The sequence below is a fragment of the Artemia sp. Qi Xiang Cuo genome, chromosome 11, assembly GCF_049724085.1.
Source record: "Artemia sp. Qi Xiang Cuo chromosome 11, ASM4972408v1, whole genome shotgun sequence".
Lineage (NCBI taxonomy): Eukaryota > Metazoa > Arthropoda > Branchiopoda > Anostraca > Artemiidae > Artemia > Artemia sp. Qi Xiang Cuo.
Window position 1 is genome coordinate 48,301,498 of NC_142804.1, and position 20,261 is coordinate 48,321,758.

General features: G+C 35.4%; 1 protein-coding gene across 2 annotated transcripts in view; it reads left to right on the plus strand.

The window, feature by feature from the left end:
* The window catches only part of rau (RA domain-containing protein rau), a 49,826-nt gene extending 31,165 nt beyond the window's left edge, over positions 1 to 18,661 (plus strand). The window contains exons 4-8 of one of the 2 annotated variants that reach the window (XM_089097248.1): positions 584 to 668; positions 3,544 to 3,607; positions 10,350 to 10,463; positions 15,062 to 15,208; positions 18,454 to 18,661. In XM_089097248.1, the coding sequence (XP_088953374.1) occupies positions 584 to 668; positions 3,544 to 3,607; positions 10,350 to 10,463; positions 15,062 to 15,208; positions 18,454 to 18,624 (581 nt within the window). In that variant the 3' untranslated portion in view covers positions 18,625 to 18,661. Of the gene's footprint in view, positions 1 to 583; positions 669 to 3,543; positions 3,608 to 10,349; positions 10,464 to 15,061; positions 15,209 to 18,446 lie in introns of both variants that reach the window. The other variant, XM_089097247.1, reaches the window with a different exon arrangement.
* The last annotated feature ends 1,600 nt before the right edge of the window (positions 18,662 to 20,261 follow it).

A 20,261-nucleotide genomic window follows, 5' to 3' on the forward strand; every position in this document is an offset into this window, starting at 1 on the left:
CCGTTTAGAAGTGGAATTATATTAGAAACATCTATAGAAACGTGAATGGCTTGATGTTTTAAAGCATTCAAAATTCTTTTCTATTTACATGGAAAATAATTGGACCCTGTCTTTTAATGGCAGTGTCCCAGTTTAAATTATATTGGTTTTTGTAGACAAAACAGCTCATGTAATCCGATTTTGAGAGTTAAAATAATGCATTAATAGTGTTTTCTGTCTGTAAGCAATATTCTGAAAAAAAAAGCTTGACAATACCAGATGTGTTTTGTCGATGGTGAATATTCTGGTTACGGTGCTGCTAAACAGGCTTGCGTACGGTGAAATCTAGAAGTGAAAATGGCAAACTCATTACAACAGAAAAGAGGCTGTATTAAAAATATAGGATAATTTGAAAACAAAAACACTCCTGAGGAACCATTGGCCGCTGTATTTGCCCTTAAGCAAATGAGAGTTTCAGTATGTTCAGATTTTTGCAAAACGTGTTTTTAAATTTTGGGCTATTATGAGCGGTTATAATAGGCTATTATAATAGGGAAAAGGTGCATATGAGTGATAAAGCTTAAATTTTCTTATTTTATTCCAGGGGTACCCGTAAGAACATTGTTGGTGTTAGATGACGAGTCTAGGCCAGCTGTTTTGCAATCCTGTCATCCTAGAGGAAACTCGAGGTAGTGGTTTTTTATAATTCTTTATAAGATTTTTACTGTATAATTACTGGCAGACCAAGTTGTTGCGGTTTATACGCAAAGCCATTTTGTGGTTGGTTACTTGAGGCGCAGCTTTTTTTCCGATTAGCTGATTCAGTGTCCTGTCTTTGTTTCATTAATTTTCCCTTCCTAGTATGAAAGACATATCAAACAGTTCGTGGTAACGAACTGTAAGTAAGGAGCGACCCGGCTTAATAGTAACCGCAATTTTGATATCAATATATACATCAGAAAAATCAGATTTTTATGTTGATTTCAAATATATAAGTTTCATCAAATTTCGTCTTGCCCATCAAAAGTTACACACATGAGAAATTTTGCCTTATTTTCGAAAAAAGGGGGAAACAACCCCCTAAAAGTCATAGAACTTTTATTAAAACTATATCATCAGATGAAGCGCATCAGAGAACCCCACTGAAGGGGTTTCAAACTCCTATCTGTAGACATGGGATACTTCGTATTTTTTGCCATAAGAAAGATCACAGATGCGGGTTTTTTTTTTTTTTTTTTTTTTTTTTTTTTTTTTAGGGGTGATCGTTTCGATCCAGTAGTCCTATAATATCGTGAGAGGGATCATTCGAGCGAAAATTAAAAGTTCTAGTGCCCTTTTTAAGTGACAAAAAAAAACTGGAGGGCAACTTGACCCCCTCCCACGCCCATTTTTTTCTCGAAGTCACCCAATCAAAATTTTGAGATAGCCATTTTGTTCGGCGTAGTCAAAAATCGAATTAATATGTCTTTGAGGATGACTTAATCCCCCACAGTTCCGGGGGGGAAGGGCTGCAAGTTATAAACTTTGCCCATTGTTTACATATAGCCTAGTATTGGATATTGGGAAGTATACAGGTGTTTTCAGGAGGAATTTTTTTCTAGTGGGGGGTTGGGGTCGGAATAGGGGCTACGGGGGAGGATCTTTCCATGGAGGATATTTCCTTGGGGGAAGGAACACATATTTCCCAGCATTTTTTAACAAACGATCAGAAATTAAATAAAAAAACAAGTTTTTTTCAACTGAAAGCAAGGAGCAACATTAAATCTTAAAACGAACAGAAATTATTACGTATATGAGAGGGTTCGCCCCCTAGTCAATACCTCGCTATTTACGCTAAAGTTTTTTAGTTAGGCTACTTTCAAAAGATCTATCTAGTCTAATTAACCGGCCTTTGTGATTCAGGGGTTTGTGATTCGAACAAAATTCGAACTTTAGCGTAAAGAGCGAGGTATTGACTAGGGAGCGAACTCCCTAATATACGTAATAAAAACATATGAATATAGAAATTCGTTACGTAAGATAATTCGTAAGTTACGTCAGAACAAAATTTCGCGAAAGCAAATTAGTCAAAAAATGAAAATTAATATACGAATTTCGTTTTAATTATTCATGTACGGTGAGCCAAAATCAATGCTGCATTAATTCAAAAACGTTCAGAAACTGAATAAAAAACAAGTTTTTTTAACTGTAAATAAAGAGCGACATTAAAACTTAAAACTAACAGAAATTATTCGTTATAAGAAAGGGGCTGTCCCCTCCTCAACGCCTCGCTCTTTACGCTAAAGTTTGACTCTGTCTCACAACTTTATTTTTTTAAACAATGAAAAAATTTAGCGTAAAGAGCGAGGCGTTGAGGAGGGGACAGCCCCTATCATATACGGAATAATTTCTGTTCGTTTTAAGTTTTAACATTAACAAAAAAAACTTGTTTTTTTTGTTAATATGGATTTAAATCAAGTGCCCAGCATCAAAGCACATTTTCTATTCCATGTGTTCACGTCTATGTAGTGTGTTATGATTGCCTACGTGGTGCAAAGTAAAATAATAGAAAACTGTATCATACAGAGCAAAAACAACTTCGGTAAAATTCATTCAAGAAAGAATTTGGGGCCCTTTCAAGAGCCCGAACGATATATGCTGCTGAAGACTTCTGTAGGGCGAGGCTGCAATTGAAAATTCTGGTGACTTTAAAGACATAAACATTTTTAAAGGGTACGTTTTTTTTATCCCTAGAGAGCGTGATCGTTTGTCTACTAAATGAGTTGTTCCATTGCCAATCCACGCAAAACTATTTTGTTAGCTTAAAGATACAAAACGACTTCTTGGCAAATATTGTCCCCTTTCTGAAATCACTAGTAATGTTGTCGCGCTATTAGAGCTCAGTTAAAATCATCAACAAAAAGTGCCATCAAAGAGAAAAAAGAATTACTTTCGTCGAAAAAATTTTACTGTCTTACACTCTGTGCAACACGCGCTTTACCGGACTCCAAAGCAGCCTTCTCTCTTAAAAATACGCTTTAATATTTCTACTCTTTTTTAGAATATCCTTTTATATATCCACGATTCTTAAATAGGGTACATGGCTTCTTTACAAACGCTGATAGAGAAACGACAAAAGTTTGCTTTCTTAACAAGCATGTATGAGTAAGTCACTAAGAATATAGGTCAGTGGCCTTGTCAGGTCAGTGGCTATAGGTTGTGGCCAGCCATGTTTTATATTCTAGGCCCCCCTCGAATACCTTCTGTTCTTACTAAAGGTTGCGTGATATGCAACTACGAATGAATATATTTTTATGTCTAAACATCTGTTAATCTACCCTCTTCACAGATTTAGCTTTTAAATGAAGATCCCACCCACCCCTTACACCCAAATATTTTTTACACTTATAAACAAGTTTAAAAATGCGAATATCCGAATATTTGGCATATGAAAACACAGTTATATGTAAAACCTCTAGGGAAACTTTTATGACCCTTCTACCTCCGAATTAAAAGCTGCACTATGTACATCTATGAATAAATATTGCTTATACCAAGAACCTCTGTTAACTTAACTCTTTTTAGATTTGCCTTGCAAATGAGGCGTGGAGGTTTGGTCAGAGTGCATGACGGCGCGTTGAGTGAAGGGGTAAGTTTCAAATTCTTTTTGACAGTTGTGCATAATTTGTTGGCTATACAGGGCTAAAATTTTTCACTAAAAAATTAGGACTTTTAATTTTTTTTAAGATTAAAAATGAAAGAGTGGGGCGGGCAGGCCGTAGGAAATCGTCCTTGAAGGATCATATGATAGGTCATGACAGCCGCATGATTTAATTTTTAGTGTTATAAAATTTCAGTTCTTTCACGTAGTGTAATTTTTTTTACTTTTTAGCATGTTTGGAATTAAAATATGTTTTTCAAGTTCAAAAAAAAAAAAATATTGTAGTTGCTTTTTTGTTCTTTAAAAATTAGTGTACTTTTAGGAAGTGAGCCCTGCAAATTTATTAGGGTACTCCTGTATTAAACGCACTCTTTTACGTACTGCAATGGAAACCAGTCAGGAAAAAACTGGTTTTGACGGGTTAATTTAAGACACCGATATAGGGTAATACAATGTATAGCGTGGTTTTCATTGCGTATACTATATTTAAACTGTTGTTTTTTGGGGTTAGGGGGGTACCTAGGTTAGGTTACGTAAAAATATATACTATGCTTTACCCTCCATCCCCCCTAATGTGCAAATATATAGCCCAAATTTGTTTCTAAACTATTATATATTCATCCTATTTTATTTCATTAGTATTAACCAAACTAGCAGTATATAAAAGAGTGCGTTTAATACAGGAGTACCGTTATTAGTTTTTGAGTGAAGTTTCTTTTATGAATATTAATCTGGCAAAGTTAAAAAATAGAAGATAACTGTGAAATGTTTTTCGAAAATATTGGAAAGTCTAAATTATTAGCAAAATATTCCTAAGATCGAAACTTTAAACTTCCTGAACTCCTTGATCCCATTTTCGGCTTAAATAGAAGAAACATCGTTGTCGATTCCACTAGCCACGTGCACTGAAGGGTAAGATACTTCCCTTTAAAAAGAAACTTCGATCAGTTGTAAAGTATCTCTTGAACTGACTGTGTCTTCATTGAGTTTCCTCGCTTAGATCTCACTAACACCCCCCCCTCCCCCTGGTACGAACTTCTTGCTTTTGTAGCTAAAGTTCACGCTAGTCTATGGAATAACTTACAACAGAATAACTAAAGATACTTGACGATAATTGAATGACTTTTGTGTGATATTTTAAATTAAAAAAAAAAAAAACAACAATGAGGAAGGAGATGCGTACTGAGCGGAGCACTTCAGAAATCATTTTCCATTAAAAACCAAATTTAAAAAATGTGTTAAACACCCCCCCCCCCTGATGCAGCTATAGTTCACGAAAGAAAGAACATTAATTGTAATTAATATTGTAAATGAGACAAATAAATTACTAGTCCTACAGTTGCTGATTGATTATTAAACGACCTGATTAGTACATTTATTTATGTAATTCAAAGTTTATTTCGTTATATACTAATCAACTTTGTTTAATTTATATTTAATTATCTAACTGATTACTTGTCTTGGAATACTGATTATTAATCTCTTAATTGAGAAGAAAGAAAAGAACAGAGTAGCGCAGCTGTTACAAGCTAAAAACGATAAGTATTTTTTAATTATAATAATATAGCAAATTATATTAGATTATATTGATATCATCTATGTTATATTAGTAAATATATATATATATATATATTTATATATATATATATATATATATATATATATATATATATATTTAATATATTTAAAAAAATATATTTAATATATTTATATATATATATATGTATATATGTATATATATTTAAAAAAATCATTAATTTACAAACAATCAGAAAACATTAAACCCAACTGAGATCAATTTTCCAAAAAGATTCCATCCATTTAGCTATTTACAAATACAATCCACAATTGGATATCTATATTGGTAAATCCCCCCTCCCTGGTAGCACTTGTATTGTATTATCAAGGGTGGGAAGAAAACTTCCTATCCCGGGTTCTGCATATAATATGCATATTCAGGAGAGTTTCTGGAGTAACTAAAATCACTAAAAATGTATAAAGACTCTTGAATAATATTTGCAGGAATTAGGAAGACGTGAGAATGGCAACACTTGCTGATTTGACGCTTCGTAGTTCATATCTTTCTCCACGGAAAACAAAAATAATAATAAAAATTTATTGCTATATCTTTCCCTTAAATGCAACTATAGCTCATGAAAGAAACAATATTAATCATAATTGATATCATAAATAGAACAATAGATTAATCGTGAAAAAAAAACAGAGCAAAACACCTCTGATAAACGAAAAAGATAAATGTTGTATACATAAATATAAATATTTGGTTTATTTTTCTTTCCAGACAATATGTAAAATTAATTGGCCAACAATTACCAAAGTGAACAGTTGAAATCAATTTCCCCAACATATTCCACATACGAACCTATCTACAAATCAAGTCCACCATTGGGTGTCCGTCTACAGCTGCGTCAAAAGGGGGTGGGGTGAATCCCCCTTGGATTTTACCTTTCGTAAAAAATCTTTTTTTGGTATTTTCATTGAAAAACCGAAAAAAAATCCCCTCTAAATTTTCACAAATTGACCCCCTGTCCATCAAGGCAGACCCCCTCCCTCACGGGTACGTGTGCTGCCCCTGGTAGAAAGTTTCCGTATATGCACCTAAGATTCGCGCCAGTTTCTGGAGTAAGTAAAAATGCATGAATGACGTTTGAGTAACTTTTGCATGATTGTTTTAATTTAAAATAAAGGAATGAGGAAGGAAGACACTTGAGGGATATTTTTTTTAGGTCAAGCGGGTAATGACATTATAGGCTACTGACAGGTTGTTTAATAACACGCGGAAATGGTACAACACAATGATGAGAACCAAACTAAAGTAACAAACAGAACATGTGAATATTAGAACTCAAATGTGTCATTAAGAATGGTTGAAGTCCATAAGGAAATAAGTCTATAAAAATTAACCTGTCATTCAAACAAGTGCTTTAATAACTCGAGAGTTCTCTATCTGTTCAATACAGACGTGATAATAAGATAAAGGAATCCTTGAGAACTTGTTTTGCATTTTCAAATAATAAATGAATACAAATTGAACTTGTGTGATTTGTTTGTCATAGTTGGTAACAATTCTATTCTTTGTTATTATTTTTTTCTCTTAACCACAGAGCAATCGTCAATTAAACGTCAATGTAATTTTTCGGCAAGGACAATCCTAGATTTATAAACCTACGCATTGTATTTTGTTTTTATTATTACTGTCATCATTTTGAAAGCTGATTAACGCCTCTATCATAAGTGCAGAAACACAGGGATTTCCACCCTCCAGATTGGTCTGAAGCATCGTTTCGGGTGAAGCACGGGAGTCCCTGCCCTCAGGTATGTCGTAAACCCAAATGTAAGGTGTCTTAGCAGTCAACAAAATTTAAAGCTTATGACAAAAGAACATTCTACATGATTAAGGTGAATTGGTACCTTAAAAAGCATTTTGTGAACGTCACCCGACTTCGCAAAGACAAAACGTCAATTAATGAATTCTCCCAGGGGACTAGCCATCATAAAGAGCTATAGAGAATACGTCTTTTGCCTGAAAATACTGTGAAATGTTACGTCCCTATTGTTGGTGAGCTTGTCAATCAAAGCGGTTGACACCCCAGAGAACGCCAAAGCGGCCGAATTGCTCAAATGAAAACCTTTGAGCTGGTTTTTAGCGTTTTCGTGGCAGGTATGTTAAAAATGGTGTTATTGTGATCACACCCAAGCAGCGAAGTTAGATTAATCCTAACGAAATATACCAAAATATAATGAAAATATAATACTTTAGTAACACAATTATGGAAACTAGGCTACAACAGAGAATTATAAAAAACAGGCCGCCCAGAACTTTTATATTAAATACCTAACCTTGCCGACTCTATATATTAAATGTTTAATTAAAATATACATGCATAGTAGTTTATCTCACTGAGACTAAGCTAATTATCTCCTAATGCAGACAGAGAAGCCGGTTTTAGTCACATCATGGACAACAGTGTGGTTGCAATAACACGTAACAGTAATACAAAGAATATTTAGATGCAAAATAAAAGTTAGAAAACAAACAAGCATCTATATCAAAAGTCGCTATGGGGACTGGTAGGATCTTCTGATTAAGTATATAGCTAGATTCAATTGTTTACTGTAAGGTGGCTGTGAAAAAACTGACTCTGTTCCGTACTTATTTTGGGGGGTTTTGGCATTTAAGTTGAAAAACGATAGTCTAAACGACCTTTTCCCTGTACAAATGCCTAAAAGCTTCATATTATTTCTATTGTCACTCACTCAATGTGTCTTGATATACCAGAATATCTTCAAAGAAGTTCAAGAATTCTAGTACTAGAACAATCCATGAATATTTGCTAGAATGAAAAAAAGTGTAGATATTTGCGTCTGGATATTTATTATAAGCATACTCATGAGACCTCCTTGCAGGACAGGGGTCGCGGGGCTCCCTCAGGGACTTTACGGTGACCCCCTTTATTTTGACAACCTCGTCCCCTTTTTGTATCTGTTTTTTTTTATTATTATTAAAAAAAAACATCCAAAATATTATTTTCTTGAATTTCTAGCATCCTGCAACAGGGACGATAAACTCAAAAGACCTTCCTGAAAATGAAACTGGAAAAAAGAGGACGATGGAAGATTCTTTAAGTATTTCTCATTTAACAATAATGAGTGTTTAGCAGGGGCTAAGGTCCAGCATTTTTATTGAGGGGGCAAGAAAGGTCCACATCCAGAGATTCAAGGGGCGTGGGTTATATAATAGTTTTTTCTGACTAATTCGGGGGGGGGAACTACCCGCCCCCCGTGCCACCCCCAAACGACGCCACAGGTGTTTAGTCTTATTTTCAGGTGGGAGTAGGATGAAGAATGGGGTAGTACCCAATCTTACTCGTTCATAAATGTTTTACTTTTTCGTTATATCAGACCGAAAGAGAGCCCTCCATTTCCGGTTCACTATCCCCCTTTCTCCTTGACTGGACGTGAATAGACACCTTTATCAGCCATTGCCTACTTTCTTATGTAATCATCAAGAAATACTTCTTTGATAAAATAGAAGGCTTGATAAGCCAATGCGAGCGTATGATTGACACCTAGTCGGAAGTGATTGTGCCGAGCTATATAACGAATATGAAGACGCTTTTGTGCAAACAATCTTTACGTCACTGAAACTTTGTACAAAAGATAATTTGAAATAGAGTTTAACGTTATTAGGTTCTGAGTTTTGATTTAAAATACTACGGTAACCTAATGATTTCTTGGTGGCGTAGCAAGGAGAGAGTTTTGGAGTTTTCAGACCTCCGTGAAACAAAAAAAATGGAATTTTGATCGTACAATAGCTATTTTGAAAACAAACCCCCTCTCAATTGAGTTACAACTCTGGCAGTGAAAGCTAGATAGCGTCACAGCTCCGAATCCAAATCCCTGCTCTTAACGTTCAATTAATCCCGTTTTAAATAGGCCTATTGTGATTATTTTATAAGCCCAAGTAATTAATTTCTAAGGTCGTTTATGAATTAATAACTTCGCCCTGATTTTTATTGAATTTCATTGGTTTTGCCTAAGATTGATGATGCTACATTGTTGTCTTGAAATCTGTGGGCCATTTTGGTAGCATCCTTCTTTTGTGGTAACAATGGCTATTTAAGTGTAACGCAATTAATATTGTAATGAATGCAGTGTCACTCGTTTGAGTAATAAAACCGATTCTATTATGTTCTTAATCCTCGACAGAGCTACCCAATAAATGACTACCTGGAAGTTTCGGCATATAAAAATTAAGATTAAGAAATTAAAATTAAAATTAATTATTAAAATTAAGAAGACCATTAGGATTCTTCTTCTTCTTTTTTTGAAATTCTTCCAACTGAGTGACGTTTTTTGCATCTACTTAAAATAGACTCGGTACTTGTGCATTATATCCTACACACGAAAGAAGTCAAGTTTGGTGCTAATGAAATAAAATAAAATAGGATGAAAATATAATAGTTTGAAACAAAAATGGGCTATATATTTGCACATTAAGGGTGGGGGTTGGGGGGGGGGGGTAAAGTATAGCATATATTAAATACGTAACCCAACCTAACCTAGGTACCTTCCCTCCTTAAACCCCAAAAAACAACAGTCCAAATATTGTAAACGCAATAAGAAATCACGCTTTGCGATCGATTTATCCATTTCAAATACCCGCTTGACTGGTTTCTTGTAGTATTTCCTTGTACAGTCTATAGCGCTGTGTAGGAAATAATGCACAAGTGCTATAGACTCTTTTTTTCATAATGTAGTCAACGTTTCTGATGAATACTATTAAAATGGTGACGTTTAAGAAAAAATAGTGTATCGCCATAGATGTACTCATGTCCTACGCTTGGAAAGGTGAGGGAGACTGATTCTTTTCGTAAGGAGACAGGGGGGGGGGGGTAAATTGGAAAAATCCACTCTTCGGCCAATATTTTTTCTCAAATGGGAGGGGGATCCCTTAGAGAAGTCTGGGAGAAAGGGAGGAGGCTCATCTACAAGTTGAAATCAAATTAGGCAATTTACATGTGGACTAGCATTTCACCGACACTGTCTTAGTGGCGTTATCAATAAGAAATTATTTTACCTTACCCCTCGCATGTTTTTTTTAGAAATGTTATGTGATCATGCTTATAGGGGAGTAACCTATAATAGACCTTTTGATTTTTTTTTTGAATTTAACTATTTTGTTGCAAGTCCCCAATTTTTTTTTCAGTCAAAGTACAAAAGTCTACTTGTATCTGAGAGGACAACCGTGGAAGATGTTATACAACTCCTACTGAACATTAACAATTCAAAACAAAATGCAGACAACTTTGTTCTGAACGAGGTAAGCACTGTTTTGCGTTTGTTAGGTCCGCGTTTTGTTACGACGGTTAGGTATGCTGGGGAATGGCCCTTGGCCTAGCTAGTCCAAAATATTAGGACTTTGGGACCTTTAACAAATTTTCCTTTATTGTCATTAACTTGCCTAGTTTTTTTTATCCCCCCCCCCACACCCAAAAAGTAAAATCACGTACAGGCCTCTGCAAAGGCTAATAACCTTGGAGGCTGACCTTGTTTATTGTGCCACTCAATGCTCTACTGAAATAGCATGTTTTTTTAACTTAAAAGCGACACTGTAGCCTGCTGGGTATTTTTAGAACATAGTCGTTTTCGGAAATTGAGACCTTTCGAGAAAACATCATTTTTCACAAAAATATTGGTGCAGATTAATACAAAAAAATAAATTTTACGAAAAATATTAGGAAATTACACAAAAATCCATAAAAGTGTCGTGATTTTGAAAGGGAGCTAGGACCCGAACAGGCCCCCCTCCCATCCTGTGCTTGCAGAAGGTGACCGTGTCTGGAGGGCTGGAATTTGGATGATACCGCAAGGAACCGAATCCCAGCCTTTGTGAGAGATTATACAAGCATAAACTACTTCGCCCTTCAAAAACTTATTGAAATCGTAACTTGTAACTTTCTAGATTCACAATTTAATTACAACTAACAGAATGACATAAATAATTTTGCAAGAGAGTAGTCTTAGCTAATCTTATATTTCATGTCTTAACTCTCTCTACTTAAAACACGGGAAAGTCGACTCTTTTTTCTTCTTTTTTTTGACGGGTCTAACCTAAACACCATCAAAGGCAAGAATTCCCCCTGTAAGGATAGCCAACCATAGGCAAATTCCGAATGTAACAAGGTAGATAATAAATCCCATTTTCATTTACTAAATGGATGTTTAACGCGTGTGCTGCTGCAAAACACACGTTCATCATGGCAGAAAAACTCTGGTACTTGGGCAATGGGCCTTTACAAGGAAACCAGTCACGAAAAACCCGTTTTTGATGGGTGAATTCAAGAGACCGCTATAGAGTAATGCAATGCATAGCGTGGTTTTCATTGCGTTACGATATTTAAACTGTTGTTTTTGGGGGTTTAGGGGGGGGGCGAAAGGTACCTAGATTAGGTTAGGCTACGTATTTATTATATGCAATCCTTTACCCCCTCCCCCCCCACCCCTAATGTGCAAATATATAGCCCAAATTTGTTTCTAAACTATTGTATATATTCATCCTATTTTATTTCATTAGCATTAACCAAGCTTAACTTTTTAGAAAGGCCCATATTTAATGCACACGTACCAAAACTCTTAGCTAGAATGAAAACTAGACGAGTGTCTGATGTTGAAAAGAAATTGATTGACAGGTACATGGAGACTTCATATAGGCAAGCTCGTGTGAGGGGAGGGGGTTACGGGTTTGACCCCCCCTCCCCCCGAAATTTTGGCCGACCTGTAAAAATTAATAAAAATTCATATAAACAAATTTTTGATGCGTTTTGTAAAAAAAAATTAACACTCCTCCCCCTCTCGAAAAAAGTAACCCTCCCGAAAAAAATCCTGGATAGCCTAACGCCCTTACTTACAGGCATGCTTGTTATCAGAGGCGTTGGTAAATTTTTCAGTGGTCGAGGTCAATGTCAGTTTTCCCCTCCTCCCTTAATGATATAAGTCTGCCTATCTTTCATGGAATCTATGGTATCACCTAAATGGAGCCCCTACAGAAATTGTGCCTGGGGACGAGTGTACCTTAGCTACACCACTGTCTCTTATTATGATATAGAATGCTCTTGTATCTCAAAACTATATCTCAAACTAATAGCTTTATAATGGCGATTAACAGGATTAATTTTACAAGGTAGTAAATCAAATTAATTATTTTTCACAATTACTCTCTTGTTTTATGTCTGTATTCTCTCTATTGCCCCTCCCTTTCTTTTTATCGCTCACTTTATTGTTTAAATTGGTTGTCACTTTGTCTTTATAAATCTGCTCATCAGAGCAGAAAAGGTTGTTTTTGCAGAGCAATTCAGCCTCCGTATTTCCGCCAGGTGTTGCTACTCCGTAATCTTGCCTTCCGTTGTTGTATAGTAGTATTCAAGAGAATAGATAATCCAAGGGCGACAGTTTGGGAACTGCGTTCTCTCTTATTTTTTCGAAATTTCTTGGATAGAAATAAATGATAGACGGGGAAGTGAGGATTGCAGTACTCTCAGTTACTGGAGGCCCATGAAATGTGTTGACTCAGCTAGGGTTGTTGCTAGGCTCGGGGGGGGGGGGGGGTTGTTCCCTTGAAAAATCCTCAAATGAGTGTATTCTAGTTTCTGACTGAAAATCTCCCTCCTCCCTTGCTGACTGATGGGCTCTATATTAGGGAAACTTGAAAACTAGGCCACTGGGTTGATTGAATTTCTAACGATATTAATAATTGCTCGTATTTATTATAAAGGTGCCAGTTTTTTGCGTGTGCATGGGGTGCTTGCAGCCAGGTCAAGTTATGCCACTGTTGGCAGGTGACTGAAAGTGGTTCAGAGTTTAATGTAAAAATTTATTTTTATTGAAAATTAATAGGAAATTTATATTATTGTAAAAATGTTGTTTTTGTTCAATTTTATCAAAAAGATTTATTGTATTTTATGAGATTTATTACAAATTTATTTATGAATTTTATTGAAATGGACTTTTTCAGCTCATCCATTTTGGAGTCTAATAAATGTCTTTAGTGTCTGGCGAATAAGACCTTTGGTTTCAGAAAAGTTTTACCTTTATGCAGATTTGTGCTTAATGCTGAGTTTTTTCTTCCCAAGGGGAGGGGGTGAGATAGTTTCAGTAGCTAAAAAGATCTAGCTGACTTGTTCAACGTTTTTCGTTTTGTATTGCTATCTGTATATTTTTGCTTCTTTTTTTAATTTTAATTCAAGAAAGCAGTTTAAAAGCGTTACCTTAGCTAAAAGTGTGACAATTTCAACTAATACCATATTACTTGTCTCCTTCCCTGGCTGTCATGAACTGGTGCGGTAACATCCCTTCTAGCAGTTTTGAAAGTTCTAAACGAAAATAAGGTGTTTCCCTGATCCAATAAAAAATCGCTAAATTTGTCGAATGTTCAATTAATTCGCTAGCTCAAATATAAATATACCACTCGATATACCGTTCAATGTTCTTTTCAAATATAATGACTCCTACCGTCGCAAATTCCACTTTAAGTATTTAATAGGGCCCTTAAAGTGTTACATGATTATTTTTACTATTTTTAGTAGAACTAAGAAAAAAACGCACCATTCCATTCAAAACTCATGCTAAGTTGATACTTCAGCCATCTATTCTAAGTGCATGGATTTATTGTGACAAACTACAATAAAATTCATGATCTAATTTTTCAATTTCGCCATTTCTCAACATCGGCAATAGTTACCTTTCAGCTAACGAAAGGAAAAATTTACTGAAGAATCTTTTTTTTTTTGCTTAACAGATATTTATTTAACAAAAGTCGGTATATATCATAATTGGTATGCCTAAAAGTCGTATACGAAGTTCTCACTTTTTCGAGACAAATGCCAGATACTACTTGGGCACTGTACACTTAATCCCACTTTGACTCTCCAGTTCCGCCTTGCCCTGCAGACCTTAACGTTGAAAAGAAGCCAAGCATCAGCAAGCCAGGATCATCAGGGCCAGTGGCGTCAATTCATGAAAATATAGAGGGAGCATTTCATAATCTAGGGGAGAGAGGGGGGGGGGGAGAACGGTTTGGTCAATATGTCAATGAAGCTACCTCTAAAAGGCTTTTTCAATGAAAACAACTAAAAAGTGTATTTTTTAAACATAGGGTGGGGGGAAACTAGGGGGCACATGCTCTACCATGCCTTCCCTAATTGATGCTACTCAGAAGGGCAAGGTAGATCAAGATAATGAAAGCGGCAATATACATTGACCTGTTTACCCTCCCTTTGAGAACAGCTTAACAAAGAGTATGAGACACCTATGTCAGAAGTGTAAAAATTTTAGACATGACCATTAAGCGTGTCAGCGAAAATATTGCAGTCGCAAGAGGCATAGGAGCAAACTATTCATTTATCTGAAGGCCTCCCACCCTCTAAAAAAATCATTTTGATCCTCCTCTTCCCTTCATGTCGGTGAGCCTTATGAAAATAAGGCTCATTATGAGCATTATGAGCCTTAGGTTCCCTTATGAAAAATTGGCCTATAACAATATTGTTCGTTAGTGATATAATGACTTTGTTTATAATTTTTAGGTTTTGTATTTTTCACCTTTATGATATAAGCAAATATGTAATCGCATTTTATGGAAAAAATGAATTGAGGGGGGGGGGATCTTTTCGTTTTTGGGATGGAAATTTCGTGCCTAGCTCTAAAATAAACAACTGCTTGCAAAAAAAGGATAAAAAAGTGTTCCTCGTTGTATCTGACTTAGCCGCTAGAAATAACTTTCGAGAAAAACGCGCTAAAATCTTACACCGGGATAATTTTCTGATTCCCACTCCGTAATTTGTTGCTGACTGCGCCTATTCTAGAATAGGGTTAGGGCTATTTATGTCAGTTCCCATTCCCATACTGATTGATTTCACCTTCCAGGCGTGTAATTTGACCTCATTTGAACGACCTCTGCATCTGGACGACTGTGTTCTAGCTGTCCAGGCGACCTGGCCAGAGTCGTCTGTTTACTCTTTCGTCTTGCGACGGATTGATGACATTCCATCATCTGCCCGACTTCGTGTCACAGTAAGTTCCTCGTTGTCTCTCAGATGTGACACCTTTTATTTACAGTCTGTTGGAGTTTTGTTGCTTCGAAACTTTTAGAAAGACGCCTGTCTCAAACTTTCTTAGACACAAAATCTCAGAGAAAGGGTTTCAGGCTAGACTGACCGCATAGATCTGTGACAAAACAAAGGGCTTAAAACCTGTCTAATGAAAAAATTGAAGCCAGAGTAAATAATTAAATCACAGAGAAACAGTTTCCTGAAAAAAATATTTTGACAAAAGAAAAAGTTTGTCCCTTTTACTGGCTTAAAATTTCTCACGAAAGAACCAATCAGGTTTGAAAAAAAAGTAGCTATTTATCTCTCCAGAAATTGTACTTTCTTCTCCCTCTAAATTTTTCACTGATTATTAGGGGAACAGAGGTATTTATCGAACTCAAATTTATTGGATTTAATTAAAAATAATGTAAAACAAAAACAAAATCCGATGTCCCCCTTGAAGGTTTAATGCCTGGTCCAGAAGAGGGTAGCCTACACGATCGAATTTACTTATCGAAAAAAAAGTCAAAAATTAGTAAACCCCCCCCCCCCTGGACAAAAATCCTGGATACGGCCCTGGCTTTGATGTATATTTGATTGCTCATTTAGAGAACATGGCTCTAAATCCTGTTGTATTTTATTATTTAAAATAGATTTTAACTCTTTATTATTATAAGAAGTAAGGGTCCCTGTGGAGGGAGGGGAAAATTCCCTACCAGGTGAGTACACTGATTTCAAAGATGGGGGAAGATGAAGTAAAAGCCACAAAAAGAAAGATTATACCAGAAAATATATTATTTGTGTACTTACATATTACTGTGTTTGTGTTTTTGTGTACATGGCTGATTTTGTTGCTTTAAATACACTTTAATCTTTATCGTATATAGTAATTTATAGTAAAAGGTATAATTACCTTTTTGGGGAGAGATGCTACCAGAACGTGCCTGGATCTTATCTTTCAAATTTCCTAATCCACTGTTTTGGCATTGTTGAGACCCTTCTATTAATTACAGATTCTGCCTAAACCCTTAATTAAGAAGTGTTTGACCCAGATGTAGTCCTAGGATGGGCCAAATTTCAGAAATACTGAGTCAAGGGAGAGATCTAGGATCTGTTTCTCTCATACCTTCATGTTTGAAATTCTTCGAGAACAAAAAGGTCGTGAATGCACATACGGAAATGCACAGTTTAATTTGGGGGGGGGGGAGGAGTAATTTTTCAAAACGTTAAAAACTGGTAAACTATATACGATTTATAGAAAATTTAGAGAATAAAATAGAAAATCGTAACATTTTTGGGTATGAGCGCTGGGCCCATAAATTCACCTTGCGTACGGGTCTGAATCTTTTTTTTCTATAATATTTATTAAGCTAGTATGATCCAAAAGTCCATCACAATTTTTAATTGTCTGTTCAGGAGCAAAGTTCTGCTCCTTTCTGTTTTCAAAGATCTTTATACTGCAAAAAAAAATATTACCATGACTGTCGACTTTTCGTTTTTGCGGAGGAAATTATATTCATATTTTTTTATCCTGATCATATTTTGTAGGATGTAATCAACCTTCTGTAGATCAGGTTAACTCCCCCCAGCTTTAGACATCTTCGTTTCTGATCCAGTTCTCAGTTTCATCTCTGTGCCCCCTCCCCCCTCTCTAGATTTCGATCCCTACATTTTCTGACATTTCTAATGAAAAATACCCGTTTGGTTATTTTCATTTGAAAAATCGAGAAAACAAAATGCTCCCCAACAGTTCCCTCAATTGATGCCAATGGCCTCGCAGTGATTCTTTCTGAAACACGTAATGAGCACAGTGTCCTTTTTATATCCTTGTACTTGTAATAGAACTGCAATCACTCTTGCAATTAAAAGGTATAAACAACGAAATTAATCTGTTCACAAAGTTGTTAAACTGCCAGACAGCATTTTTGAACAACCTTCCAGAGGTCACTATGGACATTACTCACGTTACTAGTATCTGTAAAGCTGATAGATTAGATGTAGGTGGAATTTACAAACTTGTGGTACATGACGTTTGTCATGACGTAATTATTCTTCGTAATTAAATGGGTATTAAAATACCCAAAATCTGGTAGTTCCGTGATATTTTGGTTCCAGTCTGCTAGCTTCCGTGTGAGAAGATGCGTATTTAATAGTGGCTTAGTCACTTTTTTCATGGTAATTTTGGATATCTAACTAAATCGAAGATGTCCTCTAAATTCCTTTGAAACAGGACTTTTATCTTTCGTTCATATAGTGAATTTGACCTACGCCGTAATTTAGCCAAAATTAATGGCAAAGTAGCCGATATTAAATACCACATACTGGAAATGGGGAGGGGACATGGATGTCATGAAAGAAAGCAGTTTGGACCCAGACCTACCCAAACATCAGGGATTTCACTTTGTGTCTTAATTAGTTTACTTTTTTCTTTAAGAACCTTTTTTATACCTTCCTGTTGCCATGAAATTTTTTTTTTTTTTTTAAGTTTGTCAATTGTATTGCATAACATTAAAGACAGCGTTATCATGTTTCACTGATAGACCCAAGCACGAGTCAGGATTGTTTCCTTGAGCCTTGTTTCAAGGTTGTTTAATTTCAAGCATGGTTGTTTCCTAACTGTCTTTTTCTCTATTTGTCCCAGAAGCTTGTAGTTTTTGCTTGTCTCTTTTTTTTTTTTTTTTTTTTTTTTTTTCAGAACAGTAGCCAGGCGGGCTACTGTTCTAAAAGAACAGTTCAGCTGTTGACGAGCCTGTTCAGCCCGGTAGTCAGCTGGGTATAAAAGCAAGTTCATGGGACTCTTGGATAGGAGACCCAAGATTAAACACAAAAAGAGGGGAAATTTTAAATTTAGAAAGATTTGTACTTGCCTTTGGGAAAGTTAAGTTAGTAAACTCTCTCTCTCTTTCTCTCTCTCTCTCTAATTCTATCTCCTCTATCTTTGTGGAGAACTTGTTATTGGTCGACAGTGCTGATAACCAACTCTTTGACGGTTCTGTCTGTTTAAAAGTTGAATTAATGTACTAAAATTGTTTCCCAGTTTCCATTCTTATTTTCTCTTTTTTATTCAAACATGTTGCCTATTGATTAAATTTTCATTTACGGTAAAAATTGTGCCGTCAGAAAGAACTCAAAGGTTTGACGAGCAGTCCATGGTATTGATGAGCATTCACTGGTCACCTTTGACGAAAAAAAATGCAGTGAATAATACACAAACCTCTTAAATTACAGGTACCTTGGGAGCCTTCCTCCAGGCATAGTTCTTCCATATGTGATGATTCTGCAGGAAGTGATTACAGTGCAGAAAGCCCGATTCCAACCCCATCTGGGACTCCAATACCTCTTCCACGTACCTACCCAAAATCTCCATATCACAATTATGAAAATTATTTCTATATTTGACTAGAGGAAGAAGGCAGTGAAGCACTTCCGACGAAGACTCAGGTAATTATTATTGTATATATATATATATATATATATATATATATATATATATATATATATATATATATATATATATATATATATATATATATATATATATATATATATATATATATATATATATATATATATATATATATATATATATATATATATATATATATATATATGTATATATATATATATACATTATAATATAGTATATAAATGGGGACAAAGTGTAGGAACACCCAAGAAAATGAAGCATATTACATATAGTCTAAACCAAGGTTGTAAGATGTTTGTAATAAAAAAAAATTGCAGAACATGTGTCAAAATGGAAAAACTTCGTAAGAGGGAAGATAAAGACAAAGTTTCATTTATTCAAATAGGAAAAAATGTTGTCATTTTTCATTTCAGCGTAAATTGAGAGGAAAATTTGTTTGCAAAATTTCCATTTTGCAGCTGACATAATTTTGTTTTTTAGAATCACCAAATCTATGAATCGTTGCTATTTTTCAGTCTGATTAATATAATTGTATTTTCGATTCAAATTATGGCATTGTTTAATTTATTGCTGCTTTTGCGGTGAAACTTTTAAAGAAACAAAAACATTTAAATCAATACCTTGGCAAATATACAAGTTTTATTAAATGCTATTATATTAAGCCTATTGAGAGAAAAAGATAATTTGAATACCAAATCAAGTGATTTTTGACAATATGGATTGATAGGTTAGGAGAGTATCCAAAAAAATTTCTCTTAATTATGATAGATGCCTTAATTGGATTTCTAATCAGAATTTTATTCGTGATTACCTTTCATCGACTCTTAATTACTGATTCGAAAATGACTTAAAATGAGAACCAAATGCCTACCCGCGTTTCTATTGGCTGCTTTTTGTAACCCTTGTAAGTACTCACGCAAGATTCTTTTTGTGGAGGGGGGTGAAAGGCTGTATTGAATTATCAAAACTGCAATGGACGGTTAATTGTATGAAGACTGGGGAAGGTTGTGGTCGGGAATAATCAAAATGTATGGGATTTTGGGGAAATAGAGCTCTGTACATGTTTATGTCCCGAGGTAGGTACATACGAAGGAGGAGGAGGAGGTGGCTTTGCGCCTGTGCTCAAGCCCCTTAAATCTATTTCAAAACATCTTCTTTTACATGGCAGGTGGCTCACCTGTCGCCAAACCTTGCGGCAGCTGGGATCAAACACCGTGCCCCGTATTGCCCAGCCGGGATCCAATCCAATGCGCCACCATAGGGCATACACTGGGGTCACAGATGCAAAAGAGTAGGGACGGTTTTAGAGCCTAATGCAGCCCTGGAGGCACTGTCAGAGTAGAAAAAATGTATACAACTTTGACAAGCATTGTTTTAGGCAGCCCCTAATTTGCTAGAAAATCACCTTAGAGATCTTCTAATTTCATGATTAGAATATTAATAGTCTATGTTTGAAAAATAAACATAAAAGCTGATTAACTTTAATAGCTATGTTCTTCGAGTATCTTGAAATAGAAAAGGTTGTTAAAATTAGTAGAAAAACAAGAGATATGTTCCAGTTTGGCTTTATATCTGCTGTTCCATTTCCGCCGGATGGCTAAATTGTGGC